We start from the raw sequence: 17,930 nt of genomic DNA on the forward strand, positions 1-17,930 counted from the left end.
GAACACCCGGTAAGAGTGTTTCCAGTTCCCAGACACAGCTCTCTTGACTAGAGATCTGTGTTTCGATTCTTCCCAACTGGGATTTTAAGATTGCAAAGGCCCCCCCACTCCATCCACTATGATATCCCCCAGCAAGCCAATGCCAACAACCCCTATGCATTGCTTTTTCCCCCAGAGATTTATGAACAGCACAAAGTCAGTAATTACTTGTTCCTGCTCATCTCTTAGGGTACGTCTACACTACAGCGTTATTTCGAAATATCTAATTTCGAAATAGTTATTTCAAAATAACTCGTCTACACACAAAATGCATTTCGAAATAGCGCGTCCACACTGATTGGACACTGAATCGCATTTAAAGCCAGATGAAACCAGTTCCAGCAGGACATCAGGTCAGGAGTTACTTTGTGTGGCTGCTGCCTGAGGCTATCTGAGGCCTGTGCTTAAAGGGACCCCCCTGAACAGCCGGTTCTCAGGTTTCCCTGGTTGCTTGCCTACCTCGCTGAGGGACAGCAAAGCATTTTTTTCTCTGCGTACTCTGGTTGCCCTTACTCGGGACACCACAGCACTCTGCACCGTGAAGCCAGAGCTGCTCCTGGGCACTCTAGTGCTTCTCTTGGATGTGTTGCTGCAAGCCTGGCTGCGCTTTCTGCAGCCCGCCTCGCAGCATTTGTTGCAGCCCAACCCCCATGCCATCATTTGGATCTTCCTGGGGTACGTGGAGGAGCAGCTGCAGCTCCTGGATGCCAGCATGCCCCACCGCATCTGGACACCAGCAGCAACTGGTGGGACCACATCATCCTGGAGCGCTGGGGAGACCAATAATGGACCCAGAACTTCAGGATGAAGGAGGACACCTTCCTCGAGCTCTGCGAGTGGCTCGCCCCTACTCTGCAGCGATGAGACATGCACACGAGGCCCGCCATTCCCCTCCAGAAGCATGTGGCCATCACCCTCTGGAAGCTCTCTATGCCGGATAGCTACCGATCTGTGGGGAACCAGTTCGGCGTGGGGAGAGCCACCAGCAGAGTGGTGCTCATGCACAGGGCTCGACAAACTATACAATCTACTCGCCCGTGGCAAGTAGATTTCAGCTGCTCGTCCCGTTCATTTGCGGCTCTTCCGCATGCGCAGTACGGGGCTGGTGAGAAGTTTTCGCTGCCGTTTGTCAAGCCCTGCTCATGCCGGTATGGCAATCTCCGGCCACTGTGCCAGGAGGGAGGAGGGGTGCAAGGAGGGCATGGGCTGCCCTACGGAAAAGGGGGGGAGGTGGTGCAAGTCCCCCTCCCCAGGAGGGTTTGTTCTGTCCCAGCCGCACTACGAACTGCCCGCGGTAGCTAGGACTGCAGGGGGGTTGCTCCTGCGGTGTGGGGGGCGCGGGGCAGTGGCGGGGAAGGAGCACTCTCAGCCACCCTGGCACCCTAATGACTCTCAGTTTTGTGTCCCTCTGCAGGTGGTCAAGGCCATCAATAGAGTGCTGCTCTGCAGAGTCATCCACCTCACTGATGTGGACACGGTGATTGAGGTGTTTGGCGCCCTGGGCTTCCCCAACTGCGGGGGGAGGGGCAATCAACAGGATACACATCCCCATCCGTGCCCCGGAACACCAGGACTCCCTGTACATAAAGCGGAAGGGATATTTCTCCATCATCCTACAGGCTGTGTCTGACCACCAGGGCCACTTCGTGGACATTAACGTGAGCTGCTCTGGCAAAGCACACGACGCATAGGTTTACCGCAACTCTTCTGTGCACCAAAGGATGCACACCGGGACTTTCTTCCCCAACTGCCACATCAGAGTCGGGGACGTGGACATACCTGTGTGCCTGGTGGGGGATGCAGCCTATCCCCTACAATCCTGGCTCACAAAGCCCTACACGGGACACCTCACCCCTCCCTACAGGCCTTTAATGCCAAGCTCGGCAGGGCCCGCATCATGGTGGAGAGGGCATTCGGCTGGCTGAAGGCCCGTTTTAGATGCCTCCTCACCCGTCTGGACCTCTCCAAGCGGAATATTCTGCACGTGGAAGCAGTGTGCTGCACAATTTGTGTGAGCGGAAGAGGAGGCATTCCTGCCAGGCTGGATGGCAGAGGCCGACTGCTTGGCTGGCCTGTACATGCAGTCCCGCACGGCTGCTAGCCGGGAGGCCCATTGGGGGGCTGTCCATATCCAGAAGAGCCCCGGGGGGAGAGCTTCCACCCAGAGGACGACTAAAGTCTCCCTGGCGTGCCCCACTGGGGGCTTGTGCCTCATTGCACCCTCACGTCCTTTCACTGATCCCTCTGTAACCCCCCTTCCTCATGTAAATAAAGACACGTGTTGACGAAAAACTCTCTTTATTGAACAAAACTGGGGTGGTGGGGGGGAACGAGGGTGGAAGAGGGGAGGGGTAAACCTGGGAGGAAAGAGCTGGAAGGAGGAGGCAAGGGGAGGAGAAGCTCAGGCTTGGGGATCATAGAATCATAGAATAATAGGACTGGAAGGGACCTCAAGAGGTCATCGAGTCCAGCCCCCTGCCCTCAAGGCGGGACCAAGCTCCGTCTACACCATCCCTGACAGATGTCTATCTGTCAACATGTCTTGCTAGCCCACCTGTCTCCCAGCACTGTGGGTGTGGGGGCCTCGACGTGCACGGGGGGGGGGGGGAGGAAGGTATGGAGGATAGAAGGGGGAAGAGGAAGAAGTGGGAGGGGGAGCAGGAGTGGGAGGAGGAGTGGTAGCTGGGGAGACAGCAGGGGCTGGAGCAGCAGGAGGCAGCAATCTCTGCACCGAGGTCTGCAGGTAGTCGCAGATGGCACGGCCCTATTCAAGCAGCTCCCGCCCGCTCCCCCGCCAGAGCTGCAGGTCTTCATGCACCCAGTAGTCCAGGGTACGGTGCTGGCCTCGCAGGATCCCCAGGTGTTGCCGCTGGTACTCCTCCTGGTTACGGGAGGCCCTGTTTCGAAATAAGCGTCTACACCGTGCTTATTTCGAAATAGCAATTTTGAAATTGGCGCTATTCCTCGTGGAAAGAGGTTTACCAATTTTGAAATGAGCCCTCCGCTATTTCAAATTAATTTCGAAATAGTGGTTGGCTCGTGTAGACGCTAGTGAAGTTATTTCAAAATAACTTTGCTGTGTTGACATACCCTTTCTGAGCAAGCACCTTCATTCTTGAGTTAAAAGCATTACCCAGTAAACACACACCTGGCATTTCCTATATGTATGCAAAATGCTTATCAGAGGTCACCCATCAGTCTTAGAGGAACAAAATCTTCCCAACCGTTCCACAAGGGTTGGGGCCCATGGATAGAAAGTCCTGCCCATTTGCTGAATTAGAAAAAAACCCAACTCTTGATGTTTTTAGCTCCTGGAGGAGCTGTGATAACTGTCCCCATGGCTGCTGCATACAATCCCTGCCCCACAGTGACACATAACCTTAGTATAATACAGACCCCACAGATATTGCCTGGGGTTGCAATATCTGTCACAGAACTTGTAAAATGATGTTTTTCATAGAAAGGGGGATTTGTTTGCATTCTTTGCACAGTTTCAGGGAATTTCCAGATGTAAACATTTTTGGATCTAAAAACATTCCCTTCCTTTGTTTGCAACTCATTCACCCATGCATTATGCCAGCGCAAGCTATCCAAATGCTACATCTCTGTACAAGGGCAAAAAAGTCAAAAAATTAAAGTTGACCACAAAACACCTGACAAATTGGTTGGTCTCTGGGACAGGCTGAGTAAATAAAATGCTGAAAAGTTAGATTTAAAAAATATTTTGTTTTAATAATCTGAGATATTGCTGGGAAATGGTTTATTTTTAATACTTTAAGTTAAAAAGTTACACCTTTGCAGCCAAATTCTGATATCCTTTAAACATGAAGTTATCCCGGATTTACAGAGAATTCACAGCATAGTTCATCATTAGTTACATTCCACCCACATGTTAAACCCGCTTATCCCAAGTTTTGCTCCCCACTTCCCCTCTTCTCCAGGAAAGGAGTTCTTTGTTGGCCCCAACTCCCCTACAATGGATTGTACTGTTGGTGAAAGTGACAACTGCTTCCCCACAATAAGAATGCAGTAGCAATGTGGTCCTTGTCACACCAGAGGCTGGAAAGGAAGCCTACAGTCAAACCGCAGATGGTGTTCTCCATCCTGGAGATTTGCCCTAATTATAGCCATGAGTAGCCAGCCACCTGCATAGCTGCACCAGTGCAGACCCCTAATAGATGCAAGGAAGGCCACTTACTGCAGTGGTGGAGCTTACCCCTACCTGAAACTGAGGTGCGAAGGGCAGCTTAGAGCAGGGCACTCTGCTTAGACTGGGTAACTGCACTGGTGACTGTGCACCTATGACTAGAACTGAAGCAAATCTTCTGGGCAGATAAGAGTAAACCTGAAAGATCTCAGGTCACATCGCACGCTTTCCCTTTAGGTTTTTCATTAGGGATGTGAATGATAACTGGTGAGCATCACCCTTAACAGTTAACCGTTACCTTGGGAACAGCCCCTCACCCAAGGCCAGATGCAGGTGGAGGGCAGCTTCAGCCCTGCGGGGTTGCCAGCTCCCAGCCTGTGCGGGCTCACAAGCTAGGAGGGGGCAGAAGCAGCAGCAGGGGTGAGTGAAGGCGGGGAAAGCCTCCCAGCACAAGGCTGCTGACTCCTAGCACACAAAGGCTGGGACCAGCCGCCCTGAAGAGATGGAGCAGTGCCTGGTGCAGAGGCCGCTCCAGCCCCTCCCCCAGTTAACCAGTTAAACTTAACATTTAACTGATTAACTAATTAAATGGGATTTTACATCCCTACTTTTCATACAAATATTTTGCACTAAAGCACCTTTCTTCTGACGGTCTCCAAGCATTTTATAGCCACAAGCTTAATTAAGTCTCCAGTACCCCTGCAATGTAGGTCATTAATATACCAATTTACAGGAGGGGGGATGGAGACACAGGGAAGTTAAAAACTAAATTAAAGGGCATTTGTGAAAATATAAGTGCCCCATATAAACAGAACCCAGTTATCTGAGTGCTCTAAGCTTCAGACCTTTCTGTTTCATATTAAGCCTTTTTGCATTTTAATTCAACAGGCTAAATACACACCTGGCACAATTCCACTGCAGCTACCGAAGTTATACCAGGGATCCACTCTGACCTACGTCTGCAAAGCACAGCATAAGCATACAGCACTATAAAACTGAGAAACTGAAAAAAAAAAAAAAACCTTCAGAAAGCAACAGAAACCCCACTATTTGACTCGGAGGCCTTATCTGATAAAGGTAATTTCTTTTTTTAATCTATTATTTTTTATTTACTTAGACCCAAATATCCAAAAAGCCAACTTAAAGTTATGCATGGGGTGGTATTCAGAATAAAGATGTCTATTTAATTTGTGTTTACCAACCACAAACACAACTGCAAGAGGGAAAAGCTGTGCACAGTTTGAACCTATTAGACTTATCAGATTACAATTGTAGTTTGCTCTTTTGTGTGTGTTAAAACAGACTTACAAAATAAAGAAAAAAATCATTTAATCTACTGGCTCAACTACTGCATGTATATGTTTTTATTTCTTTTAAAAAAATCACTGTTGAGCAAATAACGAAACTATGGGATAGTCCATATACTTTCTATTTCCTGTACCTTTTAGCTATTTTATCAGTGCTCTTGTCTTAGAACCCAGAAGGTCACAGTTTGGCATTCATCCCACAATTAAATACAGAGTCATGCTTCTAAGCTGACAGGCGACAACTGCATGAATGAGATTTAACCATAAAGCGCTCCTACCTTTATCTTGAATGTTTTCCTCCAAAACTGTTTTTGTATCTGTCAGCACCTTCTCTGAAGTAGCATGGATCAATTTATGATGAGTTATGCTTTTTGGATCCTCTAAGCTCCCAGGTACACACTAGAGAAAATGATAAATGCTGAGCATCAGAGGACAGGAATAATAAACCTACTACATAAATCACTGCACCTCATATTGAAGGGAGTCTCCACATTTGAACTGTGCCTGCATTTACCAGTCTTTTAATAGCGTAAGTAATAGGACAATTTTCCAGAGGCTAATATACAGAGTATAACATACTAAAGAAACAGAGTTGAGTCATACTGTAACACTACTCACTGGTAACGAACAGGCAAACGGGTTTCTTTTCATATAAACAGGAGCCCTGGTTGGAAGGAGCAAACATTCAAAAGCAGGATTTCAGACCTATCATAGTGATGCTTTAAAAAATTAAAACTGGTAAAAAGCAGGATGTTGGTTCCTGCTGAGAGCATAAGTCAGTCAACAACTTTTTGAAAGAACTAATTTCATAGACTAAACTCTGCAGCCCTTTCGCATACGAATGGCCCTTTGGAAGCCAGTAGGCTACAGGATCAGGCCTTAAAAACCAAAGAAATGGGAGTGTACTGAGTCCAGGGCAGCAACATGGCCACACTCTGACACAGAAGAGGAAGTGCCCTCTAAGACCCCCCCCCCCCCCTTGGTGGGTGAGTGCACCCTCCCCTAGCCCCAGCCACAGGAAGCCAGTGGGTGGGACTAGCAGTATAAGAGCTGGGAGCTCAGTCAGAGCCAGGCAGCTGATCAGGGCAGATGCTTGACTCCAGCTCACGGCTCAGCTGTACTACCCCGATGGAGGACTGGGTTGGACAGCCATGACCTCTGCTGACTTCTGATCTCTGGCCTGGGCTTCTGAGGTTCCGGCCACTACCAAGAGGCCGCACCAAACCTGCAGGGACCCTCATCAGGCCCAGATGATTGGTCTGGCCCACCTGGACCCCTGCTAGAGCCCAAACCGATGGATACTCTGCCAGCTCCTCCGTCACCAGCAGACCTGCCGGAGCCTGGTAGCCCCACAGGGAGAACTGGGAAGAGGCCCAGGGATAGCCGACCCTGGGATGGCCGAGGAGATGGAGGTTGGGTGGGCAGCGCATTGCGGCCTGGAACCCCGCTGACCCCTCAACATAGTTAGCATTTAAGGGCCCAGACCCCTGCCGACTTAGTGGCTACAAGGCCATTACTATCAGGGCCCTGGGCCGGGAGGCAGTGATGCAGGCGGGCCTGTGTCCCCCCTGCCACTCCTCCACTGGGAGTGGCGGGTTCCCCCTGTAAGGGAAAAACCCCTGAGCTTGTCGGCTCTCCAGCAGTGAGGAGACCCGACCCCAACCCAGCTGGGACTCCGCCGGGGCTGTAAACTGCTACACTGCTCGTGATGGACACTTGTCGCCCTAACTCAGGGCTGTGTCTTAAGCCGTGAACTACTGACCAGTTTATGTTAATCCCTTGTCTGCCTGCCCATCCTGACGAAGGGTTGGGCCCTATAAACTGTCCCTCAGCCAAAGGCTAGGCTGAGGCCTGAGGCCTGAACTTGTGGGCCCTGGAGGAAGTCAGTGCAGCTGCTTGCTGACAGTGGACCCTGTACACGGAGGTAGAAATATTTGGGAAGATATATTTTATGAGAATTTATTTCATCAAGTGGCCAGGAAACCATGAGACTGAGTGAGCATTCATTTAACATTATTGGAGAGGGTTAATTTTGTTCATCTCTTTAAAAAGTGGCAAATTAGTCCAAAAATCCTTAAGACCTTTCATATGAAATATATAAGACCAATGCTGAAATAGCAATTTAAAGTGGTAGGCCACTCAACTGGAATTGCTAGAATGTATTAGCAGCCCACTGCCATGTACATACCCAGAGCTTCTATGGATTTAAAAAAAATACACATTGCAGAGAAATATAGCTTTGCACCATAAATAACATTGTGTTCATTTCAGTCTGAGCACCCCAGAAGCAGTCACAGTTCGAAAGCAAACCTCTTGCTACTGAATATTCTTCCATTCTACTCTGTGCTGATTAGACCTCAAGTGGAGAACTTACAGTTCTGGGCACCACATTTCATGAAAGATTTGGACAAACTGGAGAAAGTCTAGAGACTAGCAACAAACATTATTCAAGGTCTAGAAAACAGCACCTATGAGAGAAAGTTGAAAAAACTGGGCTTGTTTAGTCTGGAGAAAAGAAGACTAAGATGGGACATAAGTTTACAAAGTACATAAAAGATTGCTACATGGAAGCAATTCTGTTCTCCTTCACTTCAGAGGATAAGAACTTAAATTGCAGCAAGGGTGGCTTAGGTTGGACATTAGGAAAACCTTCCTATCAGGGTGGATAAGCACTTTTCTAGGCAATTTATTCGAGTCTCCATCTGAGATTTTTAAGAGCAAGTTAGATAAACACCTGTCAGGGATTCTAGATAATATTTAGTCTTGCCATGAGTGTAGGGAACTGGACTAAATGATCACTTAAGGTCCCATCCAGTCCTTTGAGTCTATGGATTGGTGTGATATAGATGATTTGTAACTTTTCTAACATTAATAAAATCAAACATGTTTCCTAATCCCACAGATTTGCCAAGAAAATTGCTTTAAAGCCAAACAAACCATTTCAGTTTTAGTAGAAGACATTTTTGAGCAGCTGTCTCCAGAAGAATTAGAGGTGAGGATGGTAAAAGTTAATGAAGATTTGCATTCAGTGAGCCAGCTTCTGATCTCAAGTACATCAGTATAACTCCACAGGAACTGGATTTATACTGGGGTAAGAGCAGATTCTATCCTACTGTGCTCAGGGATGAAATCTCTGGGCACTAGGGGCAATATACTAACAAAAAGGGGAGACTTGGGTGAAAAGACTGACAGTTCAGAGGGTAGTAATTAAGGTCTTCAAATTGAAAGGCTGAAAAAAAATTTCACTAAGCTTTTAAAACATTCTTGAAATACTGAAGGCTGCAATGCCCCTAGCAAGCAATTCCTTCACCAGGAGTGTAAAATGTACAAGCCTTTTGCCTAATCTAGCAATCACTATTTGCTCACACACTGTCATTAAAAAGGGGGGGGGGCTGTGTAAATCTAACTTTAAAAACAGGTAGCCCTACGGCACCCGAGGTTAACCAATATATGGAGAGAATTGTGAGCTTTCATGAGCAAAACCCAGTTCATCCGATGAACTGAAGTGGAAACAACAGATATATAGGCTGTGTCTAGATTTACATCCCTGTCGAAAGAGGGATGTAATTAGGGACTTTGAAATAACAAATGAAGCCAGGATTTGAATTTCCCGCACTTCATTTGCATAATCACATAATGGCGCTATTTTGAAAGTTTATTATAATTACATGATTATGCAAATGAAGCATGGGAAATTCAAATCCCGGCTTCATTTGCAATTTCAAAGTGCCTAATTTACTTCCCTCTGTGGAAAGAGGGATGTAATCTAGACGTACATATATATACACACATGTGCAGATCGCCCGAACCCGGCTCTTCCGGGTTGTAATCTACTCACCATGGGCGAGTAGATTACAGAGATTGTTGAGCCCTGTACGTACGCACGCACACACACAGAGTAGAAGTATGTGTCATTTATAGGACCCGTGTTAATGGGGCTACCGTCATATGTGGTGATACTTTGCATTTCTATTGCACCTGTCAGAGGATCTCACAGCAACTTCAAACATTAAGCACCACAAGAATTCCTTGCCTTACATTTGTGTGTTCTTTGGTTCAAGAAGTTTCTGTGCCTTGTCCTAGGTCACTCAGAGTAGCCTCAATAACAGAGCCTCAAGGCTCCCTTTTGTCTGGGTATTGGCTGTAAACCACTAGCCAAAACAGTGTTTTCTTCTGGATCTGAGATATATTCACAGTACATCTAGTTTCTCTTAGTATTCCATATCTAGAAATGCACCAACTGTTAAAAGCAGAAGTAGAGTACTGGATCACTTGAAGATTTTTTCCAGCATGTGTGGGCTGCATTCTCATGATGAAACCAGAATCTCAAAGCCTCTGGACTTGCCACAGAAGTGCTGTCAAAAGTTAGATTATAACAGTGCCCAGCAATGCCATAATATCTGCAAAGTCTGATGCAAAACCAGGGATTCTCCCCTCTTTCTCAGGAGAAAATCTGATTGGAATACGGTAAACCATTTCCTGGCACCAACTGTGTAAGCTAAGATAGTGTTTCAGGTCCACAGCAAGTGTAAATTGGCAAAATTCTACTGAAGTCAATGGAGCTATGGTGATCGACCCCAGCAGATGACCTGGACCTTTTTGCCCGGGTAACAAAAAAAGACTGTGCAGGATTAAGCTTGGCAAAAGCAAGCAGCTAGCCTCCAAATGTACATACCACAGATGGAGCTTAAGAAAGGAGCTTGGCGTTTTACCCTGGCTGTTAGCACTGCAACACCAAATACAACTCCATCCCCAGTTTGAACTGGCTCATTTTCATGCTAGAATGGTTCACTGACCCAGAGTGAGAGACTTCCAGAACATTACATCAGTGCATCCAGAGGCTTCTCGTTTGTTCCCAGGGAAGTAGAAAACGTAGCAGTCGAAACATTAAAAAGGGAGAAACTAAAATCACTGAAGCCCCAGGATTGATGAAGTCACTCCTCTCTCCCAGGCAGCTCACTGAGGCCAAGTAAAACACTTATTAATGACAACCTTGAGCAAGACCTTGTACAGTTGCTTACAAAAATGAAAACAAGGCTTTCCGAATGAGAGTCTTTTCAATATACAGTAAACTTCCGATAATCCAGCACCTTTGGGACCCAGGAGGTGCCGGATTATTGGATATGCCAGAGTATCAAGAGGTACTCCAGAAGGGGGGCTGTGAGGTGTCTGGGTGGGGATGGGGTCAGCGGGGAATGGTGCAGCGTGGGGTGCACCCTGCACCATTATGCAGGGAGGCAAGGGAAGCCCCGCGCAACCACTGGTGACAAGCAAGCTGGGGCTGCAAGCAGCAGCGGTGACTTGGGGAAGCAGCGGGCAGAGCAGCTGGGGTGCTGCCCAGTTGGTCCCTCAGTGCCGCCCCTCATCCCCCTGCTCGGCGCCCAGCAGCACCTCAGCTGATCTGCTCTGCAGCTTCCCCAAGTCCACTGCTCATCAGTTTCAGCAGCGGCAGAGGCAGCGGAGCAGAGCAGCTGGGGTGCTGCCGGGCGCTGAGCAGGGGAGTGAGGGGCGGCACTACGGCAGCACCCAGCTACTGTGCTCTGCGCCACTTCCAAGACTGCCACTGGTCAATGTCAGCAGCAGCAGCAGCGGACTTGGGGAAGTGGCGCGGAGCAGCTCCAATTGTCCGGCTGGCCGGAGCACTTCCGGGTTCCAGTTGGTGCCGGACAATTGGAGTTTTACTGTACATTTTTATCTAAGCATATTTACTGTTTCCTGCAAGTGAAGGCATTCATTGCCTTCAAAAGAAGGCATTTACCATCAACTTCAGCAGGTTGATGCTTTGTAAACATTTGTATTACTTTGGGTTTTCAGAGAGCTTTTAGAATCCATGATCTGATCATAAGAGAGCTCAACGTTTTTTTCCCCCCTTTACTTATACATCGAAAAATACCAGTTTTCATCTCAGGACTTCAGCTCTTGATTTAAATTATTTCTGAGCATCTCTAACACATCAGTGGAACTACAGGCAGTCCCCGAGTTACGCGGATCCGACTTACATCGGATCCGCAGTTACGAACGGGGCCGTCTCCCTGGTCTCCAGCAGACTAGGGAGAGGAAGCAAAGCGGCGGAGCACGCGGGCAGCGGACAGCCCAGACGCGTCTGGGCTGTCCGCGTGCTCTGCCGCTTTGCTCCCCGACCCCCTGGTCTGCAGACCAGGGAGAGGGGGAGCAAAGCAGAGCAAAGCCGTGGAGCTCGAGGGCAGCAGGACAGCCACGGCGAGTCTGGGCTGTCCTGCTGCCCCCATGCTCCACGGCTTTGCTCCAGATGCCTGTGGTACAGCAGCTGGGGTGCTGCTGGTTGGTCCCGTAGCGCCGCTCTGGGCGCTACTGGACCAACCCGGCAGCACCCCAGCTGCTCTGCCCCAGGCGTCCCCAAGTCAGCCACTGCTGAAACTGACCAGTGGCTGACTACAGAAAGCCCCTGCCCCAAGCTTCCTGGAATCAGCCGCTGATCAGTTTCAGCAGCAGCTGACTTGGGGATGCCTGGGGTTCTTAAGTTGAATCTGTATGTAAGTCAGAACTGGCGTCCAGATTCAGCCGCTGTTGAAACTGATCAGTTTCAGCAGCGGCTGAATCTAGACACCAGTTCCGACTTACATACAGATTCAACTTAAGAACAAACCTACAGTCCCTATCTTGTACGTAACCCGGGGACTGCCTGTATAGTGAGATTGTTTTAGTTGTGTTTTACTGGCCAGTGACTTACAACTAGTCCTGCCACATGTTAACTGCTGATCTTACAGCAAAGACTGCATTATAGTCTCTGAGATGATTCAGAAATTCCTAAAACAGATGTACTTTTTGAATACCTCATTATAAGATGAGACTACCTGTAGTGTGTTAGACCACTGGACAAGATAAGGATGCTATAAATCTTTGGATTAAAGCATCTTTAGTGAAAGAACACGGGACCGATGACTCTAGGGAAATAGCTTAAATTAAACTACAGAACTTTGCAACTATTAGTGTCACACTGGTATCTTCTAAGAATCTGAGAGCTACAGCTAATCGTTAAGTTGCTGTTTATAGCATGCAAAATTGTGTGTTTGCAACCTTAATATTTATTTGTACTGCTGTCTTCCTTGGCCGACAAGGATATATTGCAGGGAGTTTGTATATTTTTACTTTCAATAAATTTTTCTTTGAAATGCCATTGTTTTGCTTTTCTACTTACAACAACTGAGTGGGTTATTAAAATTTGCTTTACGCTCTTACAGTCTGATTCTAAGGCCATCTGGTTACACTGTCTTTTATCATCATGCCACTGAACATATGGTGGACACAGACTGAACAACCAGCCAGACCACCTTAAGGATTTAGCTGACTGATCTGGGAGGCACTTGACCTACAAGTAGGCTACAACCCTTTGGGATCTGTGTCAATGATATAAGGATATTGTATTTTGTGTGCAGTCACCTTGTCAGAGTGACAAATCCAGGTTAAATTCATATACCCTACTCTTTGCTTAACATTTGCTCATAGGAATAACTTTAAAATTCCTTCCCCTCTTTGCAGTGTCATTTCCTGAACTGCCAACTTACCAACTGCTAAAGTGCAATATAATTATGCCCATATATAATTGTGTGTGGTTGATCTGACTTTTCTAAAAACCTCTATAAACACTGCCAGTTTCACAGCCAGAACTAGGCAAATTTGGGTCCTGATCCTGCAAGGTGTCATATGCAGATAGGCCATAGATCCAAGTTCCACTAAAGTCCATGGGGCGCCACACAATGGCAGGCATGTTCCCACCCTGAAAAACTTATATGTGACTCAAGGCCCTAGTCCTACAACTGGGAAAAATGCTTCCCTTTTGTAGGCGGAGACAAACACTTGCAGCAGAATCCCTACCAAGAATAAAAATAATTAGGGATAAAGAACTGGCCATACGATCAGAGTGCAGAATTAGTTAAGAAAAGACATGAGGATATTTAATAACTTTGGAGCACAGTGATGTTTTGGAAGCTATGGGGGGAAGGGGGAAAAGGGGGGGAGAGGGAGGGAGAGAAATGACACACCTCCTTTCTTTATCCAAAGTAGAACCTTGTGATGAATGTTACTTTCTACAACTCACAGTAATAGTGACTGCAGAGGCGCTTTAGGGAATAGATTAATTAGCATCACATTAGAGATGACTGCATTAGTTATCTGAAGGTACTACCAAGGTTCATTACAATATGCCTGTGATCACTAGTCAAGATTTTTCCATTTCCATTTTTCCTCTTCATAAGGTTATATATTATCCATAATGGTTATGCAAATCAACACCATTACCACTAAGAGCAGACAGAATGCGATCAAACACCACTGCCAAGTTATCAATTGTCTTCTGCCCCAACTCACATTACTTGCAAGCACTTCTTCAATTAGGCTTCCTGAAAATTAAAGCTCTTTCAGATCGACACATATGCATGCAATCATTGTACTACCCTGCCTTGACAATCCTCACATCACTCATGTGCTTAATCTCTCAAGAGTGAATAAAGACAGCAACGTGATAATTCTCCAGGAGCTCTGTAGGATATGGTAGTCCCACACCTATTCTATAATGCACATGGTAGTCCCACACCCTAATTTTGCTCAAAGGCTGCACTGGTAGCTTACCGACAGCCACACCTATCTTGGATAAAATGAAGCTGTTCTCCAAATACAAGTATGGCTATGGAGACTACCTGTGGCATGAGGGCCACTCCAGCCTGGCGGGGAAAGGTGAGGGGAGGGGCACTCCAGCCAATGGGCTGGAGCAGCCCTTCCCATCCCTGTGTAATCAGTTAACCAGTTAAACTTAATGTTTACCTGGTTAACTCATTAAACAAGATTTTCTGTGTCTCTATATAAAATACCCTTTCCCTGCAGGATCCCCTCCCCCCCTACTCCGGGGAGCCGTGAGCCATGCAACCTTCCCCTTTTCCCGTGCTCATGGGGGCAGGGAAAGCAGGAGCTGTGGGGCCCCCAGCCGGGCCTTCCCCAGCCGCTGGTGGCAGGGCCTGGCCTGGCATTACGCAAGAGAGAGATCTTGGAGTCATTGTGGATAGTTCTCTGAAAACATCCACTCAGGGTACGTCTAAACTACATGCCTCTGTCGGCAGAGGTATGTAGATTTGTTTGTTCAGCAAAGGTAAATGAAGCTGCGATTTAAATGATCGCGGCTTCATTTACATTTACATGGCTACCGTGCTGAGCCGACAAACAGCTGATCAGCTGTTTGTCGGCTCGCCGCTAGTCTGGACGTTCCCCCTGTCGACATCAAAGCCCTTTGTCGGCAGCCCCGGTAAACTTCATTCCACGAGGAATAACGGGGCTGCCGACAAAGGGCTTTGATGTCGACAGGGGGAACGTCCAGACTAGCCGCGAGCCGACAAACAGCTGATCAGCTGTTTGTCGGCTCAGCGCGGCAGCCATGTAAATGTAAATGAAGCCGCGATCATTTAAATCGCGGCTTCATTTACCTTTGCTGATCTGTCTAATCTACATGCCTCTGCCAACAGAGGCATGTAGTCTAGACACAGCCTCAGTGTGCAGCAGCAGCAGTCAAAAAAGCAAACAGAATGTTAGGAGTCTTTAAAAAAGGGTTAGAGAATAAGACAGAGGATATCTTATTGACTCTATATAAAGCCATGGTGCACCCACCTCTTGAATACTGTGTACCGATGTGGTTGCCTCATCTCAAAAAAGATATTTTGGCATATGAAAAGGTTCAGAAAAGGGCAACAAAAATGATGAGAGGCTTAGAACAAGTCCTATATGAAGAGAGATTAAAAAGGCTTGCACTTTTCAGCTTAGAAAAGAGGAAATTAAGGGGGGAGATGATCGAGGTCTATAAAACCATGACTGGTGTGGAAAAAGTGAATAAGGAAAAGTTATTTACTTAGTCCCACAATATAAGAACTAGGAGTCACCAAATGAAATTAATAGGCAGCCAGTTTAAAACAAACAAAATGACATTTTTCTTCACTCAGTGCACAGTCAACCTGTGGAACTCCTTGCCAGAGGATGCAGTGGAGGCTAGAACTTTAACAGGGTTCAAAAAAGAGCTAGATTGATTCATGGAGGTTAGGTCCATCAATGGCTATTAGCCAGGATAAGTAGGAATAGTATCCCTAGCCTGTTTCTCTGGAGGTGGGTGACAGGGGAGGGATTATGTGAGGACTGCCTGCTGTGATTCCTCCCTCTGGGTTATCTCGTATTGGCCACTGTCAGCACACAGGATACTGGGCTAGATGGACCTTTGGTCTGACCCAGTGTGGCTGTTCTTACGTTCACAGCCCAGCCTTCCCCAGCAGCAGAGCCAGGCCCGGCACATCGTGGCCCAGCCTTCCCCAGTCGCTAGGGACAGAGCCAGCCCTAGTGCACCATCGACTAGGAGGGGAAGGTTAGGCCATGGCCAGGGTGTGTGTGTGGAGGGAGGGGAAGGAGGGCGAGGGGGAGGAGGGTTAATTTGTTTCAGCCAAATTTCTACAATGGTGCCTATACATATTCTCTCTTCAGTGTAATCAGCTTCGTAAAGGGCAAAAGGACTGTGAGATGTGTGAAAGTCTTAATGGACTGAAGGTAATGAGAACATACAGAGACTTCTCGTGTCCCAAATGAAACCCTCAGCATTACAGCAGTGATGTAGTAATCCTCCGACACAGAAATTTGCCCCACTGCCAACTTCAAAGAACTTGTAGTGATTACCCCCGTTCTTTATATTTGTTCTGATAGTACAGAAAACCAACATACATAGAACTATTGCAGTTACTTAAAAGGAACCATTGTAAACCACCTCAGCTGATTCGCACAAGGTGAATCTGCCAACCCGCACAAGGTGAATCTGCCAACCCGCACAAGGTGAATCTGCCAACCCGCACAATACTTTTGGTATAAAATAAGAGCTAAAAATATGGCGTTTAGGGGTCCTGTGAATCCTAAATTCTGTAATTAAAGGCTGCGGAGCAATTTTTGGATTAACCCTGATTTCCCTCCTCCCCATCAACGCATAGCTTCTGAAGCAGGCGGAAACACACCCTCCCTCAATTGTGGGGGGGGGGGGGGGACAGTTATAACAAAGCAGGGAGCAGGAACGGAAAACACCCCTAGGGATGGAGGACATGGGGGAGGGGCGCGGAGGGAAGGATGCAAAACCTGGACTATTTACCCCAAACCACCCCATTGGCCAGGCCCCGCAGGCGGAGAGTTGGGACAGCGCCGTGCACTTAAGAGTGCCACGTCCCCCGCCACGCGGGTCATGATTACACCCCCCCCCCCCCCGTAGGACAACCTGCAGCAATTGGCTACGGCCCGAGCGCGCTGAAGGCAGGACCCCCCCCTGACCAGAGTCACGGGAGCTTGGGGGGGGAGGGCTCAGGGTACTATGAGGGGCCCCTCCCCCACAGTGGGGGTGGGGGATGGTACCACGGCCGCTGCCTGCCCCCAGCTCTGCGGGCCCCCCAGTGGGGGAGGGGCGGGGGCTATAAATACCCATCGGGGGGGGGGAGCGCCGGCCGCGGGGGGAGGGGCGGGGGCGATAAATACCCATCGGGGGGGGGGGAGCGCCGGCCGCGGGGGGAGGGGCGGGGGCTCTAAATACCCAGCGGGGGGAGGGGCGGGGCGGGGGCTATAAATACCCAGCGGGGGGGGGGGGGGAAGCGCCGGCCGCGGGGGGAGGGGCGGGGGCTCTAAATACCCGGGGGGGGGGGGGGGGCCGGCCGGGGGGGAGGGGCGGGGGCCGCCCAGGGGGGGGGGGAGGGGCGGCTCCCTTACGTGCTTCAGGCACCGCTCCTTGAGCTTCTCCACCGTCGTGTCCTCGGGCACCTCCTCCAGCCACTCGGCGCCCTCCGTGGAGCAGACGTGGAGCCGCAGCACCCGGCCGGCGAAGATCTTCTCCTCCTGCACGAACATCGCGCCCGGCCGCCCCTCACCGGCCCGAGGGCATCGCGGCTGCGGCCCCCGCCTCACACACACGCGCGCGCGCGCGCTCCCGCCCCTCCCCCACCCACTCCCGGGCTCCTGTCAGAGCCGCCTTGCGCGCGCGCGCTCGGCCTCCCGGCGATGGGCTCTCCCCGGCACGGCACCGGAAGTGGAGGAGGGTCGCACAGCATGCTGGGAGCTGTAGTTTTCTCCCCCGCGCCTCAGAAGAGGGGGAGAGACGCATGGCACGCCGGGAGTTGTCGCTTTGGAGCTTTACGCAAGTGCGAGCCCAGGTGCCTGTCGGGAGCTGTAGTTCCCCCTCTGCCCCCCCTTCCCATCACGGGGCTGCCAACCCCGGAGGAATGAAAAGATCATTTTAATTCAAGAGGATGTCATGGGAGGAAAGCTCCCGGAATGTGTCCATTTACAATTGACACCCCTCCGCCTGGAAGGGAGCCCATTGCACTCTGGGAGCTGTAGTTTTTTAACTGGACTAGGGAGGCGAGAAGCCGCCTGGTGGCTGCTGGGAATTGAAGTTTTCACCG

At 49.1% G+C, this 17,930-nt stretch overlaps 1 protein-coding gene across 1 annotated transcript in view; it reads right to left on the minus strand.

Annotated features, from left to right (window-relative positions):
* Window positions 1-17,475, minus strand: part of UBAC1 (UBA domain containing 1) — a 40,005-nt gene extending 22,530 nt beyond the window's left edge. The window contains exons 1-2 of the mRNA XM_075905522.2: window positions 17,239-17,475; window positions 5,772-5,892 (exon numbers count right to left, since the gene is read on the minus strand). Of these exons, the coding sequence (XP_075761637.1) occupies window positions 5,772-5,892; window positions 17,239-17,376 (259 nt within the window). The 5' untranslated portion in view covers window positions 17,377-17,475. The remainder of the gene's footprint in view (window positions 1-5,771; window positions 5,893-17,238) is intronic.
* Between the last annotated feature and the right edge of the window lie 455 nt (window positions 17,476-17,930).

Source organism: Pelodiscus sinensis, chromosome 23, assembly GCF_052426305.1.
Source record: "Pelodiscus sinensis isolate ZL-2025 chromosome 23, ASM5242630v1, whole genome shotgun sequence".
In the NCBI taxonomy this organism is placed as follows: Eukaryota; Metazoa; Chordata; order Testudines; family Trionychidae; genus Pelodiscus; species Pelodiscus sinensis.